The sequence below is a fragment of the Melozone crissalis genome, unplaced genomic scaffold, assembly GCF_028551555.1.
Source record: "Melozone crissalis strain CALT ecotype California unplaced genomic scaffold, PUWL_Pcris_2 ptg000036l_1, whole genome shotgun sequence".
Taxonomy (NCBI): Eukaryota; Metazoa; Chordata; class Aves; order Passeriformes; family Passerellidae; genus Melozone; species Melozone crissalis.
Window position 1 is genome coordinate 19,421,025 of NW_026535814.1, and position 17,266 is coordinate 19,438,290.

The 17,266-nt window shown below is 43.9% G+C and overlaps 1 protein-coding gene across 3 annotated transcripts in view; it reads left to right on the top strand.

Annotated features, from left to right (window-relative positions):
* SETBP1 (SET binding protein 1) overlaps window positions 1-17,266 on the top strand; it is a 269,604-nt gene that overhangs the window by 42,478 nt on the left and 209,860 nt on the right. The window contains exon 3 of one of the 3 annotated variants that reach the window (XM_054283286.1): window positions 8,227-8,310. The exons of the other annotated variants lie outside the window; for them this stretch is intronic. Coding sequence (XP_054139261.1) covers window positions 8,227-8,310 — 84 coding nt within the window. The remainder of the gene's footprint in view (window positions 1-8,226; window positions 8,311-17,266) is intronic. 3 annotated transcript variants of the gene reach the window in all.

The following is a 17,266-nucleotide window of genomic DNA, read 5'->3' on the forward strand; positions in this document are numbered from 1 at the left end:
ACTATTTTTGTTTTTCTCTTTGGCTGAGCAAATAGGCCAGATGGCAGTGAGGGGAACAGACAACAAGTGAGCCATGGCATATGGGCAGCCTGTTTAATTTCAACTCCTGTTGGGAAGTGGCTTGCAGGGAGATAAGTTACAAAAGCAGAAGAGGAGGAGGAGTGTGTGTTGCAGGGGAGGGGCAGGAGGAAGGGAAGACCCTTTTTGAGATGAAGCAGCCCAGCTGAGAGGAGTCCGGGGCACAGGGGACTGAAACCTTGGCTGCATTCCTGACACAAAGCAGTAAATTAGCTGTTTCCGAGTCAGTTGGTGCAGGAAGTCTTGTTGGCTGCACATGGGAAGGAGAGATGGGGATGTCTGCCTCCAAACAAGGAGGAGGAGGAGGAGGACATGTCTCCGATTTCCATCTCACTCCCCCTGTCCCAGGCAAGCTCCAGCCAGGTTTAGGACCTGGGATGTGGAGGGTGTTTTTTTGCCCAGCTGCACAAGAGGAGTCGTGCTGCCCAGATGATTTTTTTTCCTTTGCAAATAGGATTGTGTATGTTTTGCTCCTATGGGCCTCAAAGTGAGATCACCCACTAAACAGTCCTTTGAAGCAAATGCATAACTTCTTAAGTTTTGAAACAAAACAAAATAAAAAGCTGAAACAAAACAAAATTAACGGCAGCTTAATAACAATGTAGTTGACAGTGATTCCCCTTTTCCCTTTTCTTCTGTTTTGGCCTTCTTTTTTCTCTGTCTCAATTTGCTTTATGGATTCAATGTGCAAGCTATCAGTTTCTGGCTATCTATTCATATCGTTCATGCATTTTGGATTTTGTGGACTAAGACCGAAGGGAGTCTTGCCTTAAATGTGTCCTGAATGATTTAGGAAGAAAATTAGAGGGAATTACACTAAATTATAAATATGTGAGGGTTCTTGTTTTTGTTTTGATGTACTCAGACTTTGGTAGAGAGTGAGGAGAGGTAGGTGTACTTTTCTTACTTTTTGTAAATGTGTTGCTTTTGAATCTCAGCTTCATTGAAATGTAGTTTACAATGGTAGGAACTTGAGAAGTCTTACTCCTGCAGATGCTTAGTGTGTTTTGTGTTCCTTGGTACGTGTTCTCAACACCTTAATTCTAGAGGTTTTCTTAAGAAAATACCCATTTTGGCCAACAACATCATAATTTGCTCTTATTTGCTCCTCTTTGATGAGAACAAGCATGGGATCCCAAAACAATCATCACACACATGGACCATTTGGAGCTCTGAGCGTGTTATCAGCATTCTGAGTGGTGGGTATCCCCATGTCTGAGATTCAGCTGTGAGCTCCATGCTTGTGCTTGCCAGGGTGGGAAAACTCCACGCACCAATTAGCTCTGGAAATCCTGATTCTGTTGGCAGGGTGCAGATGATCCTGGGCAGCAGTTGCACACTAAGCCCGCACAAAGAACTTTTTATATGGCTTTAATTCTGCAGAGAAGTTTTTATTCACTAGAGATTCTGCAGAGAAATGATTATGCATCACTGGCTTGGTGGAGCAGAATTTTAACTTACAGCTCAGGCACTCCTTCACTGATTAGTTTTAACATGAAATAGAAACACAAGCCTGTGATTTATTGGTGAAATATTTAAGATAGATTGTTAAATTATTTAAATAGCAGAGTTTAAAGCAGGCAAGATAAAATAAAACAAAACAAAAAAGGCAGTTCATCCAAATAAAAGCTGTTTTCCTGAATTTGAAAACTGCACATTTTGACCCACTAGTTATCTGAAAAAAAAAAGTTTTCATTTTTATTACCCTCACAAAAAAACCCCTAATTTTGAATCTTTTTCCATTTGATCCCTGCAGACTCTGTTTCATCTGCAGTGCCAGTAATTGTTGCAGCCTCCATCATTTCCTACCATTCATCTCACACGTATTTGGGCACTTACCCACTCTGCTTGCAGTTTTCCTCTTTCTACAAATGCTACTGGAGAGGGTTTTTGACTTACTTTTGGTAAACCAGGTGAGAACTGCTCCAGTCTTCTTACCTGGGACAACACCCCATCTTGTCTTGCCCTTAGAGGTGACCTTCCATCCTACCTCAAAAAAGTTTGTTTGCATCTGCTACATTTGTCTTTGCCCAGTTGCCCTCTGGCATCTGTATGACATTGCCACAAAGTAAAATTTGGGATATCTTCTCAAAGGAGGGGACAGAGGTCATACTTGTGGTCTTCAAAGACTCCAGAGGGGTCACAATAACAGTGTAGACTTGCGACAGTGTGAATAAAGTGTGAATAAGCATAAAGATATTTTGTGGACCCTTGACATTGATTTAATTGAATCATAGAACAATTTGGGTTGGAAGGGACCTTAAAGATCATCTGGTTTCAACCTCCTGCCACAGGCAGGGCACCTTCCACACCTTCCACTGGGGTTGCTCACAGCCCCATCCAACCTGGGCTTGAACACTTCCAGAGATGGAGCCTGCACAATTTTTCTAATTTTTCCCCTCTAATTTTGAGATAAAATATATGGGACATGCTGCATCCTATGGAGCAGTTTCTGTTTGTCTAAGATTCTCCAAATTTGAGAAAGCTTGCTCGCTTCCTGAGCCATGTCTGTTCTGAATATCAGATCAGTGTGACACATGTAAAGCAAAGGTGATTAGGCTTTGACATGTCTTCAGTAAAAACTCATGGGAAGTGTTCATCAAGACCCGTAGACAGCCTTGAAAATTTCAGTCCTTTCTCTTCATCTACTCACATTTCAGCACCAAAAAAGAAATATTTTTCAAGTCTGACCTCCCCTAGCAAGCCCTTCATCTTGGGCTGTGCATCTGAGAAGGAGAAAACTTTCAAGGTCTGATTCTTTTAAATGTGGCAGCTGAAAAAAAGATAATTAGGACAGACAAATCCAAACAGTACTTTTGCAAATGGTATTTTTTTTTTCCCCATGTATGTCTATATTATACTTTTCCACCTGCCTTCAAAGGGAAGCTGATAAAAAGGATTTACTTGGCCTTTTTGTTGCCGAAGGGGGAAGGGTGCCATTTTTGTGTAGTGCTGCGAGACAGATTCTGCAAGTGAAACTACCCCAGCAGGGGCAATCCTGCCCGGAGGGGACAACTCCAGGGACTGAAGCAGATTCTCTTTTTTTTTTTCCCTTTGCTCTCCTTTGTGGATTTGTTGTGCTGTGGGACGAGGTCTTTTATGGCATGTTAGGAGTGGGGTTTATGGAGCAATCAACTCCATCAGCAGTAGTGACAATCACATAATGCTTTGGTCTTTTGTAATAGATTTTGTGTGTATGAGCTGAAAGTATGGCCAGGAGGGAAGGGGATGTGAAATGTTGTCTTTTTTTTTTTTTTTTCTGTCCTTTTTTTTTTTTTTTTTAAGTTGGAAAGAGTCTGTCTGAGTTCCTTTATGCTTTTCAGGCTCAGGGATGAGAGAGAGCGTGCGTACGTGTGCACGTCTGTGCCCATACAGTCGCTCAAGTGGGAAAAAACTCCGTTTGCAGTTCACACAGGAGGAATTTCTGATGGAGACAACAGTGCTAAGCAGAAAGGCACATCCTGATCTCTAGCAAGTGAGGGGCACGCTGGCGGACACACGCACACAACACATACTCTCCAGGCGCTCTGCATAATACGTGCAAAGCGCTGCCCTTTAATGAACGTAACCTATGGTGGCTGGGATGCAGCCGGCCAGACCTCACCATTAATAAACTGGGAACATTCTTCTCCTTTTTAGTCCCTTTCAATGCCAGCCCTGCGTTTTGATCTCCCTTGAATGCTGCTCCCCCTCATTTGGGGCTCCAATTCTGAGAAGATTTGGCGCATTGTTTGAGGTCGCAGGATGTCGGATTGATTTCGGAGCTTTTGTATTGACTCCGGGCTCCTGAATGAAGCTGTCATGTGTGTCTGTGGTTGGCTAGCAGGCTGTCCGGCTGCAAGCTGTGCCTTCCTTTGTTGTTTAGGCCTCATTGAGCTGAGGGAAGAGGCTCATTTCAGGGTGATTTACCACCACCCAAACACCAGCTGTCTGTTGTACTGCTGCTTGCCTCCACCTTGGATTCAGTTCTTGTTTCCCTTCCTTTCCCCCCTTCTCTCCCACTCTACCACTGTAGGCACTTGGGTACTGGTTCTTCAAAATGTGTGGATCACCCTGACAGAACAGCAAAAAAAGCATAACAAACACTGAATGTGTTGTTCTTCCTAATGGTATTTATGCAGCCAGGGGGATTTTTAGAGTTTGCTGTTGCAGTGCTATACATAGGCTCAAAGAATGACATGCCCTGTTGGAAGGGACTCACAAAGATCATCGAGTCCAAGTCCTGGCCCTGCACAGGACAGCCCCAAGGATCGTACTGTGTGCCTAAGAACCTTGTCCAAATGCTTTTTGGACTCTGCCAGAGGCCTTGAGGCCCTGAGGCCTCTGGGGTGGTTCCAGTGCCCGACCACCCTCTGAGTGGTTGTGCCAGCTCCCTAGGGAAAAAGCTGCTTCCAGTATTTTCGATTGCCGTTGCTCAAAAGAGAGAAAGGCTAATGAAAACCAAGCAGGTTAGAGCCCAGCTGGACCTGTCAGCTTCTGCAAGGTGCATGGCACAGTGCTAAGCCAAGCCCACCTCTGGGGCTGAGCTTTCCAGCCACAGGCTTGGAAGACAGGATCCTACTGTCAGTGCCAGCCAGCAACTCCAGAGCAGAGAGCCTGGCAGCTCCCTGGAGGCCGGCTGGTGCCATGTGCCTCGTGTCTGACTCCTTTAAGCGGGGTTGGCAGCTCCACACGGGATGGCTCTGGGCAACGCCGCCGTGATTTGTGCGTGCCCTGCGCCTCCCCTGGAGCTGCTGGCGTGAAACGAGTTGTGACCGACCCTCATTTGACTTCTGGGTGATGCAGTTCAGTTTTTCTCGACCACAGGCTGTTAAAACTGGCAACTGCTCAGCTCCTGTCACCCGTGCAGCTGAGATAATTAAGCCTGTTACTATTATTACGGGTTTTTTTTTATTTTTCTGCAAACTTTGGCCAACTGCTGGAGCCCATGGTGCAAGGAGGTGGGTGAGGCCAGCCAGATTCCCTGTAAGAGGTGGATAATGGGACATATGTCAAGGAGCCTTCTTGCTCTTTTGCCTTGGGAAGGGTGATGTTTGGCAGTGGATGTGAGTCAGCAGAAGGCAAAGCAATCTTTCCTGTTGGAAAACCTTGTGCCTACCTGCTTCTTAACAATAGCACCTCATGTTATCAAAAAGCCAGGAAACATAGAAATTATTCTCAATGAATTAAGACCAAACATCTATACCCAGTCAGATGAGGCTCCTCTCTTTTTGGTGTTCTCTCTTTCCCCTGTGAGCATCAAGCACTGCTGGACGAAGAAAGGAGGGAAATATTGGGAGGCAACAACCACAGTAGGATAGCCCCAGCGAGGTGTTTTAATTTCTTAATGAACTCCTTGGGCACTTGAAACTGTAAAATGACATACAGATAAACAAACAAAAACTCCCTAACCCTTAGCACCCTGTAGGGCTCTGTTTCAGATCGCTGAATAAAAGCTGAAGTTGCACATGCATGTTTAATGTAACACAAGGCGTGTGCTGTGGAAAAGCATGCTTTCCTCTAATCTCGTTCCAGACAGAAGCATCCAAACAGAAGCCCCTTTCCCTATCCCCACTGAACTGCCTGGTGTATGTGAGGAAACCCCTGAATGACAAGGCCTCCATCTGCTCTGGAACAGAGTTGCGACTGGCTGCAAATGTTGTCCATATGCTTTTTTTTTTTTCCCTTTTGCCTTTCAACTTAGCTGCCTAATGTTAGACACCTATCTGCAAATTAATCATCTGCTCATAAGGAGTTCTCTTAGAATAAGGTGGAGGTAGTAGCTCATTCATCCAGAGCACATTAAGAGAGGTGCGTCTGCAGCTGGAAACGGAGGTGGGATTATTTATCCAGTGTATTGCTTTCATTTGGGTTCTTTTAGGGAATTGAAGAGCCCCTTCATTCTTGTAGCGTCAGAGGAAAAGGAAAAAGCTCTTCAGGTTTTGGGTTCATATTTTCCTTGTACTCTTGATTTTCCATGTGGGTATGGGCAACATCTTGTAATTTCTCTCTGTGAAATAAAACTGGTGATACTTCTGTTTGGGCAGGAGAACATGGCCATGGTTTGCCATGAGCTCAGGTGGCATTAGACCCATAGAAGGGTATAAAAGTGGGAATTTTTTTCCCCTGGCTTGTGATTAGAGGAGGGTTGGATTATTTTATTTGACATAACAACTTTGCAGTGGTCAGTGGGACAAGCTGAGCACCAATGAGACATATGTGGGTATAGTTTCCTTACCACAAGTGTATGTTTATGCTATAGCCACCTCAAGGCATCCAGTGGCCTTTTGGGAAATGTGTGAGTCTTTCCCAGTTCTTTTTATAGTTCCAACTTGTCTCATATGCTGAGGGGTGTCTAGAAGATACTCTGTGGTTAGACAAAGGGGTCTCTCCCCTCTCAGTTTCCTGTCTCTAACACAGCGTTTTAATACACTTGCTTTAACTTACAGTTTAAGGACTTCTTTCTGAGGAAAAAAAATACTTTAATAGATTACAGACCAGTTGTTGAAGGATTGTAGTAATGGGGCAAGAGTGAAACACCTTTGACAGATGGGAGTCACAGGCAGAGGAGGCCAGTTGGAAGTAGTCCCCTGAAAACCTCAGAGTCTGCCAGTTTGTAATCAGCAGCCCAAACATGAGGAATTTTGGGTAGTTATCAGATTAGGTATCGGTACAACCTTTTCAGTGTCATAGTTTTTTCCCAGCTTCTGTTTTGGAAAGAGAGAAAAAGATATTTTCTGCACATTATGTGACCTTGCTGAGATTTGTGAGATGCTGAGCTCACCAAGTAAGAGACCTCTCCACACCTGGCAGGTTGCAGACTCTCCCAAGGTGACCAAAAGTTTATCTGCCTGTTTTTAATTCCTGCCACCAAGGGTCATCTCTCTGCTGTGCCCTGACATTGAGCAATGGCTACAATTCCTTTTAATTGTGCCCTTTCCCTTCCTCATCATTTAGGGCAGAGCGCTTCCACTTGGCTAAACTCACTGACTGTGTTGGGATCTTCTTTTCTATATAAATTAATCCAGCTGAAATCTCATGACTGTTCATGGCTGCACACGAGCAGATTCTCCCTCTGTTCCCCAGCAGATGCCGAGTGTTTATTTTTCAGCTGTGGACAGCAAAAGTCTGGAAGTAGGCAATGTCTTTGTGTGCATGCCTCTGGAAAAAACAAGTAATTGTGATACATTTGTGGGGACTTCACTGGCTCTTCTTGACTCCATGCAGTTTAAATTCAAGCAGCATTTTGACATCTGGAATCTCAGCTCCTTTCTGCCACGGTGATTTATCAAGATGTCCAGGTTTGATAAGCAACAAAAATATTTTGGTGAAGAACCAAAGTGGCAAATAATCCCCAGAAAAGAACCCTGTTAGCATGAGGAACCTTGCTGGTTACAGGTAAAAGGAGACTGAGTGGACTCTGTTTCTTTGCAAATCTCTGTTGGTTTGAGCATCAATCCCTGGAAGTGTCCAAGACCAGATTAGACAGAGCTTGGAGCAACCTGGTCAAGGGGAATATGTCCCTGCCCATGGCAGGGGGTGGAGCAGGGTGATCTCTAAGGTCCCTTCCAACCCAAATATTCTATGAGTCTATGTCACAGACATTGCAGAGTTGCACCAGCAGTGTCAGGTGAGAGTGTGCTCTTGGATTCCTGGCATGGGTTTACCAGGGGTGATGTGGACCCATTGTTCTACTGGGAGCAAATCTCTCCTGAGGACTTTATTTCACCAAATCTGGGCACATTAGAAGCAAGTAGGCATTACTTTGGTAAAGGTGAACAGAAGAAGTGGTATATGAGCTTTTCCTCAAGTCACTGCTGTTTGGTATTGGGGTGAGTATGCTAGACATGTTCCTGTTCATGCAAGTGTATGAGAACCATGGGTTAAAATAACATTTATTTCTTTTCAGCTTTGCTTTACCAGTGTTGTTTTCCAGACACCTTGCCTTCCTTCTGCCTCTGTGTGACTTCCCTAATGTTGGGATATTATCCTTTGGGGAAGTCTTCTTGGCAGATTGGCAGTTCCCCCTCTGTGAAAGTGAACTTCCCAGCAGCACAGGAAGAGTCCACAGGCTGCCCTTCCTTCCCCTGCTCCTGATCACAAATACAAGCCTCTTGGTCTTCAGTGGTTCAGAGTGTGCTGATGTTTTTCCTTCCTTATCTCTTATAGGGAAAAGTCATTGGAGATTCAAAACTGCTTATGAGTTGTGGTTGCAGAAAAGGGAAAAATTCTCAAGTGAAAGACTCAGATCAGGTCAGTCAACATGTACCTTAACTGGTGAAATCTGAGAATGTCTTAATGCCTGGTGGATTTGATCTGCGTTGTTGCATATCAGAATTCCTGGACACAAACAGAGTCCTTGGCATGATTGACAATGGTACAACATTAATGTTTCTGTGTTTGTTACTTGTAGAAAAACCCTCAAGCAAGGCTGGGGATTCATTGCACTAGGAGATGTTAATTCCCTAGCCTGGCTTATTCCCATCTGGTTTATTTATTCATGAATTCTGTTTCTTTATAAGAATCCACTCCAGGCAATGCCTCTCTTAAAGAATATTGCTTTTCCTTGCTGGCTAAATGCATGCAACCTTTGGTCTCCTACTGTAGCTGCCTGGATGGGTGGTAGCTCATTGCATGCTTTTGTTCTGAAGTGACACCATCACAAGGACATTCTTTATTGGGGTTCCTCATGACATTTGTTCACAAACCGATGGCCGGGTTTCAATATTCATTACTTGGAATGAATGGCCCCTTATTCTAAAATTGGTCAAATTGACATTGGTGGGATCACTGGTAGGGTTCAGTAATTGCCAGTGAGATGGACTATGCTTGGAATAACAGCCAGCTGGTGGTCTCTTCCTTTCCCCTACCACTTGGCACTCATTCAGACTAGACAAGTTCATCCCTGACAATCTTTTTTTAGTCCTTATGGCCTCCTGTCTTTGTGGCTAAAGATGAGTTTGAATCTGGAGATCATTTTTTTCCAAAGATGAAACAAAATTTGGTTTGAGCATAAACATTTTATAAAATCAAGTCACCCAATGTTAAATGTGGCAGAGTGAAGCAAGTTCTCAATTATCAAGGAACTTTGCTCTCTAATGTATCTTGAGGACAGCCTATGACTGGGTTTAGACCTGGGGCAGATTCAAACTGTGTCCATGAAGCTCCAGAAACTCCTGATAGTTTCCTGAAAGGAAAAGAGGTGAATTCTCAGGAAGAAAAGTGTTTTTCACCTTCAACAGGCATGTTCATCAACTTTAATTAATAATAGTGTCTCAAAGCCTTGTCTTGTTAATGTTTGAGATTTGAGAACAGATCTATCTTATCTATAAACCTATCCATCCATCAATATAGCTGTTCTGTAGTATTCCCCATTGTGAGGACTGTTGGTCACACTTACAAATTCTTTTTAGAAATAAGTCTTTCATTGATTTCCTTTGTTTTGGTTTGGTGCTTTTATTAGAATTTTCAAATTAACAAATTAATTGTCATGAGCTTTATCATCAGTTTACCATCAAGACGAGGATTCATATTACTTTTCTTTAAAAGACTAGCTTCCCATTCTTTCAAATGCAAGCTTAATATTCTCATTTTGAGGCTCTAACACATCAGGGGAAAATTAATTTAGAAATAAGCACTCTTACTAATCTTAGTCTTTTGTATTTTGATGTACTTGAGTTGAATTACTTTAAGGGGACCAGAGCACTGTTAAAGCTCTGGTAGCATTGATTAGAAATAAAGTTGTAGATTTTGATTGCAGAGAGGTTTTACAAAGCACTATCTCTAGCAAACCCTGTATAGCAAACCTCAAACTCACAAATGGCAATATTTTAATTAGAGTGTAGGCAACAGTTTTCAGAGGGGAAAAAATATCCCATTCTCTTTGATGGTTTCTGGAACAGTGATAAAATATTTTTTGCATTCAGTTACTTCCTGAAACCTAATTTTTGATGCCTGATGATGTGTTGACCATATCAGTACCTCTTTATTTGCTGTATCAACATAAACCGTTGGGCAAGTGCTCGCTTCAGAGGCTGCAAAGCTCATTCTTCATGCTCCTGGCAGGGCCCTGTCTATATTTCAGGGCATAGGAGGTAGATGGGGAGGAAACTAGTACAGGAGGGTGGGTAGCAGTGTGGAACATTTGTCTGTGTATGCAGGACCTCACTCAGCTTATAAATTATCCCCTGGGCCTTGTAGATAAACACAGACTTCTACGGTGACATGGGCTGGGAAAGGCAAACACTTGCTGATGATTGTAGGCTAATCCTCCAGGACACTAATTGCCAGAAAATCAAGGAAGCATTTTTTTAGGAGCAGCTTGTTTCACTTTGTGAAGGGGAAAAACAGTGCTCTGGATTTAGTTTTGTTTGTAGGGCTCTACCCCTGCCTCCTGCACCTTGTCTCAGATTTTAAGGATTTATCTTCATTATTGTTATTGTTGTTGGGACCTTTTTATCTTTTTTTTTCCCCTACATTGCTTTGTGTTTCACTCTGATGCCTCCGTAAAGTTTTATGAAAATGCAACTTAGTTTTCATTTGCATGAATGTATGCATAAATAGGTATGTGGTTTTTGTACCATTAGCTATTTAAAGGCTTGGTTTTAAAGTCACCAACTACTTTTCAGCTGAAATTTTTGTGAGAGGTGATGTTTAGCAAAGAGCTGATTTTTCTTTCATTACTTCAAATGAATTTGGAAACTGGAAAAAAAAAAATCCTAAACACGCTGCCCCAGCTGAACCAAATCATAACCTCATTGCCAAGGATTTAATTTACCAACACTTCTTACTCCAACCTGGAGAAGAGGAGACTTAGGGGAGACCTCCTTGTAGTTAAAACTTCTTTGTGAGGGGAAGAGGAGGGGCAGACACTGATCTCTTCACTCTTGTGAGCAGACAGGAGTTGAGGAAACAGCATGAAGCTGAATCAGAGGAGGTTTAGGTTGGGTACCAGGGAAAGGCTCTTCCCCAGAGGGTGCTGGCACTGCCCAGGCTCCCCAGGGATGGGCACAGCCCCGAGGCTGCCAGAGCTCCAGGAGGGTTTGGACAGCGCTGCCAGGGATGCCCAGGGTGGGATTGCTGGGGGTCTGTGCAGGGCTAAGAGTTGCACTTGATGATCTTGATTCAACTCAGAACATTCTGTGGTTCTCCAGGATGCCTCTAAAAGCAACAGCACTTCTTGACCTGCGCCCTGCTTCCCTGAGTTTGGCAAGGACACCGACTGTCTTCATGGTATTTTCCATGTTGCAAGCCACCAGTGTGTAAAACCTGGGCCTGTCAAGGGCAGAAGTCCAAATGGGCTTAGACGGGGCTGGGGTTTCACAACAGGCACAAGGAACCTGTTGGATTTGCCCCAGCCCAGGAGAGGGACTGGTGGTCTGTGTTGTGGCCTCCCAGTCCAAATCAAACCCTGCATGATGACGTGGTAGGGTAAACAGTGCAATATAAATCCCTCCAAAGCTTTGAAAACCTCAAAGGGAATAGAGCTGAGTGCACTGAAGAGCTAGATTAGCATCCCCCATGGATGGTCTTGAGGAAGCTTTGGGTCAGTGAAGCAAGATGATGGAGAGGTGTCCCCAGATAAGCTCACCTCTTGCAAGCAAAACCCCCATATCCTTGCCTGCCTTTGGCAGCATTGCTTGTTGTTTGTGTGCTTTGTGGGAGTGAAATTTATCCATGCTCTGAGGCCCAGAACCAAGTCTCTGCACCACAAGCATCCTGCTGTAATTGTAAGGCTCATATATGCCCTTTGGAGTGCTTATTAGATTCCCATTAGCTTATGCTTCCCCATAATGCTATAAAGTTATAATGTTCCTTATTATTTGAGATGCATTGTTGTTTAAGAATGACAGTCCTGGAGTAGGATTTCCTTGTGCCAAGTAGCATACTAGCATAAAGAAGGAAAGATGTTTCCCAGGGAGCAATTTCATTTGTGTGCTTTCTGAGGAAAACAAAAATGTAATTTAAGAACAGGAGGGAAATGTGTGGGTGGGCAAATAATGTGCATATTAGAGTTATGCATAAGGTTAAGAGCCAGAAGTAGCAGAGTGCGCCATATCCTCAGCACGTGCAGCTTTCCCTTCTGAGGGTTTAGTTTTATTTGCTTTCCATTGCTTCTCCCAAAAGGTGGGTGACTCACAGTGTTTAACTGCTTTTATACTTTGATTTGCAGTTGTTGTTGTAGGGTTTTTTCCTTTTTTCCCCCCCTCTTTGCTTAACTTTTCCAGTGGTTCCTGTGAGATCAAGTGTTACCGAGAAGTCAGATCCCCTTTTCCTTCCCTGTGTTTGGTCCTGGTTTTAATATGACAAACATGTGCCTCCTCTGGAAATGGTATCCATGCTGCAGAGTAATTATTTAGTGAATGGTGGATCCAGTTCATGTTGGCAAGGATCAGATTAATCATTATTAATCATGACCCCTCCAACAGTAACCTCATCCTTTGCCTAAGTGCCGCTCTTTATTAAGAAGTAAAAGCTATTAGAGAATGGCTGAGCCACTGCTTTCGTTGCACCAGCACAGGGCTCAGGACTTCTGCCAGGAGGCAGAGGAGCTCAGTTCAAAGCTAAAAATAGATGCACATGGCCCATGTTCCAGAAATGAAATAGGCAGCTTCCCCTGTGGGCTGCTTCGGCCTCATCCGAGTGTCCTCCTTTCCCCTGAACCCTCCCGAGATTCTGACTCTCTCCAAAGGTTGAACTCAGTGTTAGGGATTAAATAATCTCTCTCTCAGACTTTTTCTGTTTGTCTGCTAATTTGTTTTTCTTTTCAAACCGAAGTAGATTTCAGTATAATCTAGTGCATGTGCAGTCCTTGCAAGGATAGGATTTTAAGATCCATTTTAAGATCCTGGTTGCAGCAGGATTCTACAGCTGGTGAGACTAACCAAGAGTTTAGCCCCCTGGGACTTGAGTGGCACCAAGCAGAGCCTAAACCAAGCACCCTTTCTAAGGATTTCTGGATTCCTTGAAGAAAACGCTGCACTGTTGAGGTGAGGCATGTGGTGATGTTCATCTTGTGCAAAACAGTTGTGAGAAGTCAAACTTCTCCCTCCAAGTCACTGGACTGGGGTTTGGAGAAGTATATATATACATATATATATACGTCAGAACAGAGCTTTCAGTCACCAGAGGTCTGCTGAGAGTAAACAGTAATTTAATTCATAATTATTCTGGTAGTAGCTTAATTCGTAATTATTTCCCTAGCACTTTCAGGTTCTTTTTAAAAAGGTGAGGCTGTGCTATCCATTGATGTTGTCATTGTTTCAGCAAAAGCACAATGACTTAAGTACTGGACTGAAACCAATCTCCACAACCTTCTCACCCCACAAACTCCACCTTAATTACTTTTTAAAATGTTTTCACTGGCTGTCTGGAGTTCCAGGGCAAAATCCTTTAGGAGAGAAAAGGAAAGGAAAACATCTTTTGTCTCCATCTAGCTCTTTATTACCTGTCTGGTAGCAGTAGAACATTGGAGCAAACCTGCCACGTTATTTTGATCTTTGCCAAAATTGTTGTGGGAATAACACTGTTTAATGGCTGAAGGAATTTGTAGAAGAATAAAAGTAACAGCAAAGATGAAGGGACCAATACAAATTGTCTGGTAAGCTGCTATGAAATTTTACATGTTCAGGGCCACTGATAATTTCCCATCTTAAAAAAACAGGGTAGGAGGCTGTAGGGGCGGAGGGTGAAAAGTGTGTAAAATAAACCCTCCTCTTTAAATAGCTAACTGTCCTGGGCTGAATTGTGTCAGGGCTAAGTTCCTTTGGCAGCCAGCACTGCTATATCTGCCGAGGGCATGGCAGAGGACTGAGACCAAATTTTGGAGAATCTGCCTTAGCCTTGCTGGCTCTCCCTTGCATTTCTCCCACTCGTTGGCAAGCAATGCACCGAGGCATGAAATGAAGGAGTGCAAAGGCTCCTGTACTTCATCTGAGCAAATCTGGATCACACCCCCTCAGTTAATGTTTCTCTCAGCTAAAAGAAATAAGAGTAATAAAAATAAGTGAAAGCATTGGCTAACTTGGAATTGCACGGGTGGAATGAAGCAGGAGAAGAGAGTTGTAGGAGTGAGTGTATGCTGTCCACATCTCCTCTGCCCACATTTATGGCAGAGTTTGAATCTCTGCTTGGAAAAATCATTGGATTCTGCACAGGTTATAAAGACCTAAAACAAGAAGTAAAATTTAAAGAGAGACTGTTAAATGTCTGTGGTATCTGGGCAGTAAAGGGCTCTTAAAAGTACTTTGCTGGTATAATAAAGCAGGGTAGAAGATCATACAAAGAACTTGGAACTGTAGGAAAGTGTTCCAGTTACTGAGAACTCATAGAAGTGTTATATATAGCACCACTGATAAACACATCCCTTTTTGATCTGGTGCCTATTAAAAGCAGCCCTTACACCTCTGTCATTACGCTTATCTAACCAATTAAATTTTTAGTGTTCAAAATACTCATGTAATACTTGTGCATCTTGTTCTTCCTGGCACGACAGAGTGTTTCACCCTCCTGTGATTCAGGTTTTGTATTTAGCCAGATGGATCACCTTCACTTATCCATTCACTTGCTGCTGGTGGTGCTCTAAGGGGAAAGAAGTTTCACTTGGTGATCCTAAATGCTGCAGAAAATTTAATCTTGGAAATGTTTTATAAAAGCTGGAATCCTCTCAGTGGGATCTGGCTGGGGACAGGAGGTGTTTGAACAACAGATGCCCCAGATGCCTTTTCTCAGGACCTCCCAATTTCATCCAGCAGCTGTGTCCAGGTAATTGCTGGATCTGCTGCTGAGCGTCTGAATTCCTGGTGGCTGGGAAAGTTTTTTAGTTTCATTCATCTGTTGGGAATGGAAGCTGGATGGATTAGTCCCCATTCTTTGGATTCATGTAAGTCTTGGAGTGATAGTGTTATGAAAGGAATTTCCTAAATGTAAACCTCTGAACAAAAGAGATTGAAGTTATGGGTGTCCTCTGCAAGTTCAGCTGTGGTAGGTTTGTCTTGCAGTGGGTTACACCTCCCTTCACACAATGCCATTTCTAAGCTGACATTTCTAATGACCTTTCATAATCACCTATTTCCTTTTCTCGCTCATTTCATGAATAGTCTTGTACTCACTTCAAGAGTTTTCCGCCTTATGGTCTCCTCTTACTATTCATATTAATTTCAGAGTGGGTTGGGCTTCCTGTAAAGTGCAGCACAGTGTAGACTGAAGTTCAATAGAACCTTTCCTTTCTACCAGAAAAGGGAGACCAAAAAACTCATAGTGCCCTTTCTCTTTGTTGCAGCAAAGGCTTCAGAAGTGCAGTCAGCAAATTGCCTTTTTTCTTTTTCTTTTGAGGCACTTCTGAATGTGAGCATTAACACAGTGCCCTGCCCCAGTTCAAGACGTAAAGACTGGGGCTCTGACCTTCTCTAGTGAGTGATGATCCCATTGCACTTTCCCTCCTGAGCTGGAGCTGGTGATGATGTTTTGTCCAGGCTCTTATTCAGGATATGCTTTCAGCCAACTTTACTTGACCCTCTGCCTTCAGTGGGACATGTAATTCTGGACTTCCTGCCCCAAATTGCCGTGTACTGCCACCTTGCATTGGTGGGTCCTTTGTTCCGCCATGGAGGCAGGTTCATTTTGGTGCTGGATGGAGGGAAGCCGTACTATTTCTAAAATCAATTTGAGAGCCCTCTGAATGAAAAGTGTTGCTAACATGAAAAATATTATTGTTACCAATTGTCGTCCCTGGCCTCAAATGCTGAATTTGAAAGGGTCATTTATGCTCCTCAAAGGCAAACACCATGTTAAATGAGAGCTAGAGCAGCTGAAGAAAATGCTTTTTTTGTGGAACTTAGGCTTTGAAATCCTAGGGAGAATTAATAACTATTTTGTTGTTTTCACTGATCTCTCTGCATGGATGGAGAGGGAAAGAGTGATCCCATACTCTTTGCCTTAGCAGCTTACCTGCTGTCAGGAGACTCAGCCAAGGCAAGAACAGCATGCAGATGGATGAGAAAAAGGCCTGGGTGAAGATTTGGACGTGTCCACTTGATAATTATATAAGAAGGGCTATTTTCCTCATTAACCTCTGATACTCTGGCTGCTTCTCATGGAATCACAGAATCATGGAATGTTAAGGGGTTGGAATGGATCTTAGAGACCATCTACTCCCAACCCCTCCCTCCATGGGCAGAGTCACCTCCCACCAGACCAGGCTGCTCAAGATCTTATCCAAACTGGCTTTGAGAACTGCCAGGGTTGGGGCATCCAGAACATCCCTGGGCAATCTGTGCCCGTGTCTCAGAGCAAAAAATTTCTTCCTGATATCTAAATTTATTGTTTTCCAACTTGTACCCTTTACTCCTTGTCCTATCACTGCAGAAGACCCCCTGTCCAGCCTCCCTCTGACCCCCTCACATACTGGAATGTTGCTACGAGGTCTCCACACAACTTTCCCTTCTCCAGGCTGTGCAGCCCCACCTCTGCTGCCTTTCCCCCTCTGCCCTGTTACCATTTCCCCTCAGCATGTGAAGACACCACGGCAGGGTCAGCCCCAGATGGCAGATGCCACGTGAGCCGAGATCCCATCCCCTCTGAGGCTGGTGCAGACTGAGCAGCCCTCTCAGAGCTGCTGAGAGCTGCCAGGGAGGTGCGAGGGCTTTGTGGAGGGCGGCAGATGGAGAGCAGGACCTGCCTTGTTGGTTGGAGTGTGGTGCTGGAAGCTTTGTGGAGCGCTTCACGCCCGTCTCAGGCAGCATGGGTGCAAAATGCAAGCCCAGCAGAATGGTGGCAGGTTGCACCCTCCTTTCACTGACATCCTACCAGAGCCAATGTCAAGAACGATGAAATTCGGGTCCTGTATTTCAGCAGGTCATCTGTCTGGAATTGTACCCAATATGTTTGCTCTGCATTCAGCAAATATTTGGTTCTGACACTGGTTATGGATGGAAAATGTATTCAGTTAAATTTTCCATCAGCTCCAGCTCTTGGGGAGCTTGTTCTGCTGTTGGGTTGACCATGGTGAGAGGAACATTTTGAATTGCTCCATCTGAATAGGCTTTTGTTCCTTATGTCCTTTTGCTCCCTACTATATCCCACTTCATGGCTTTCTTGCTCTTGCACACGAGTCTGGCTTGACAGTAGATATGTGTGTGCCTTGGGTTTAAAGTCTCCCTTTATAGGCCAAATCAGTTTTTAAAACATTACCTCCTGGAAACCGCACGGA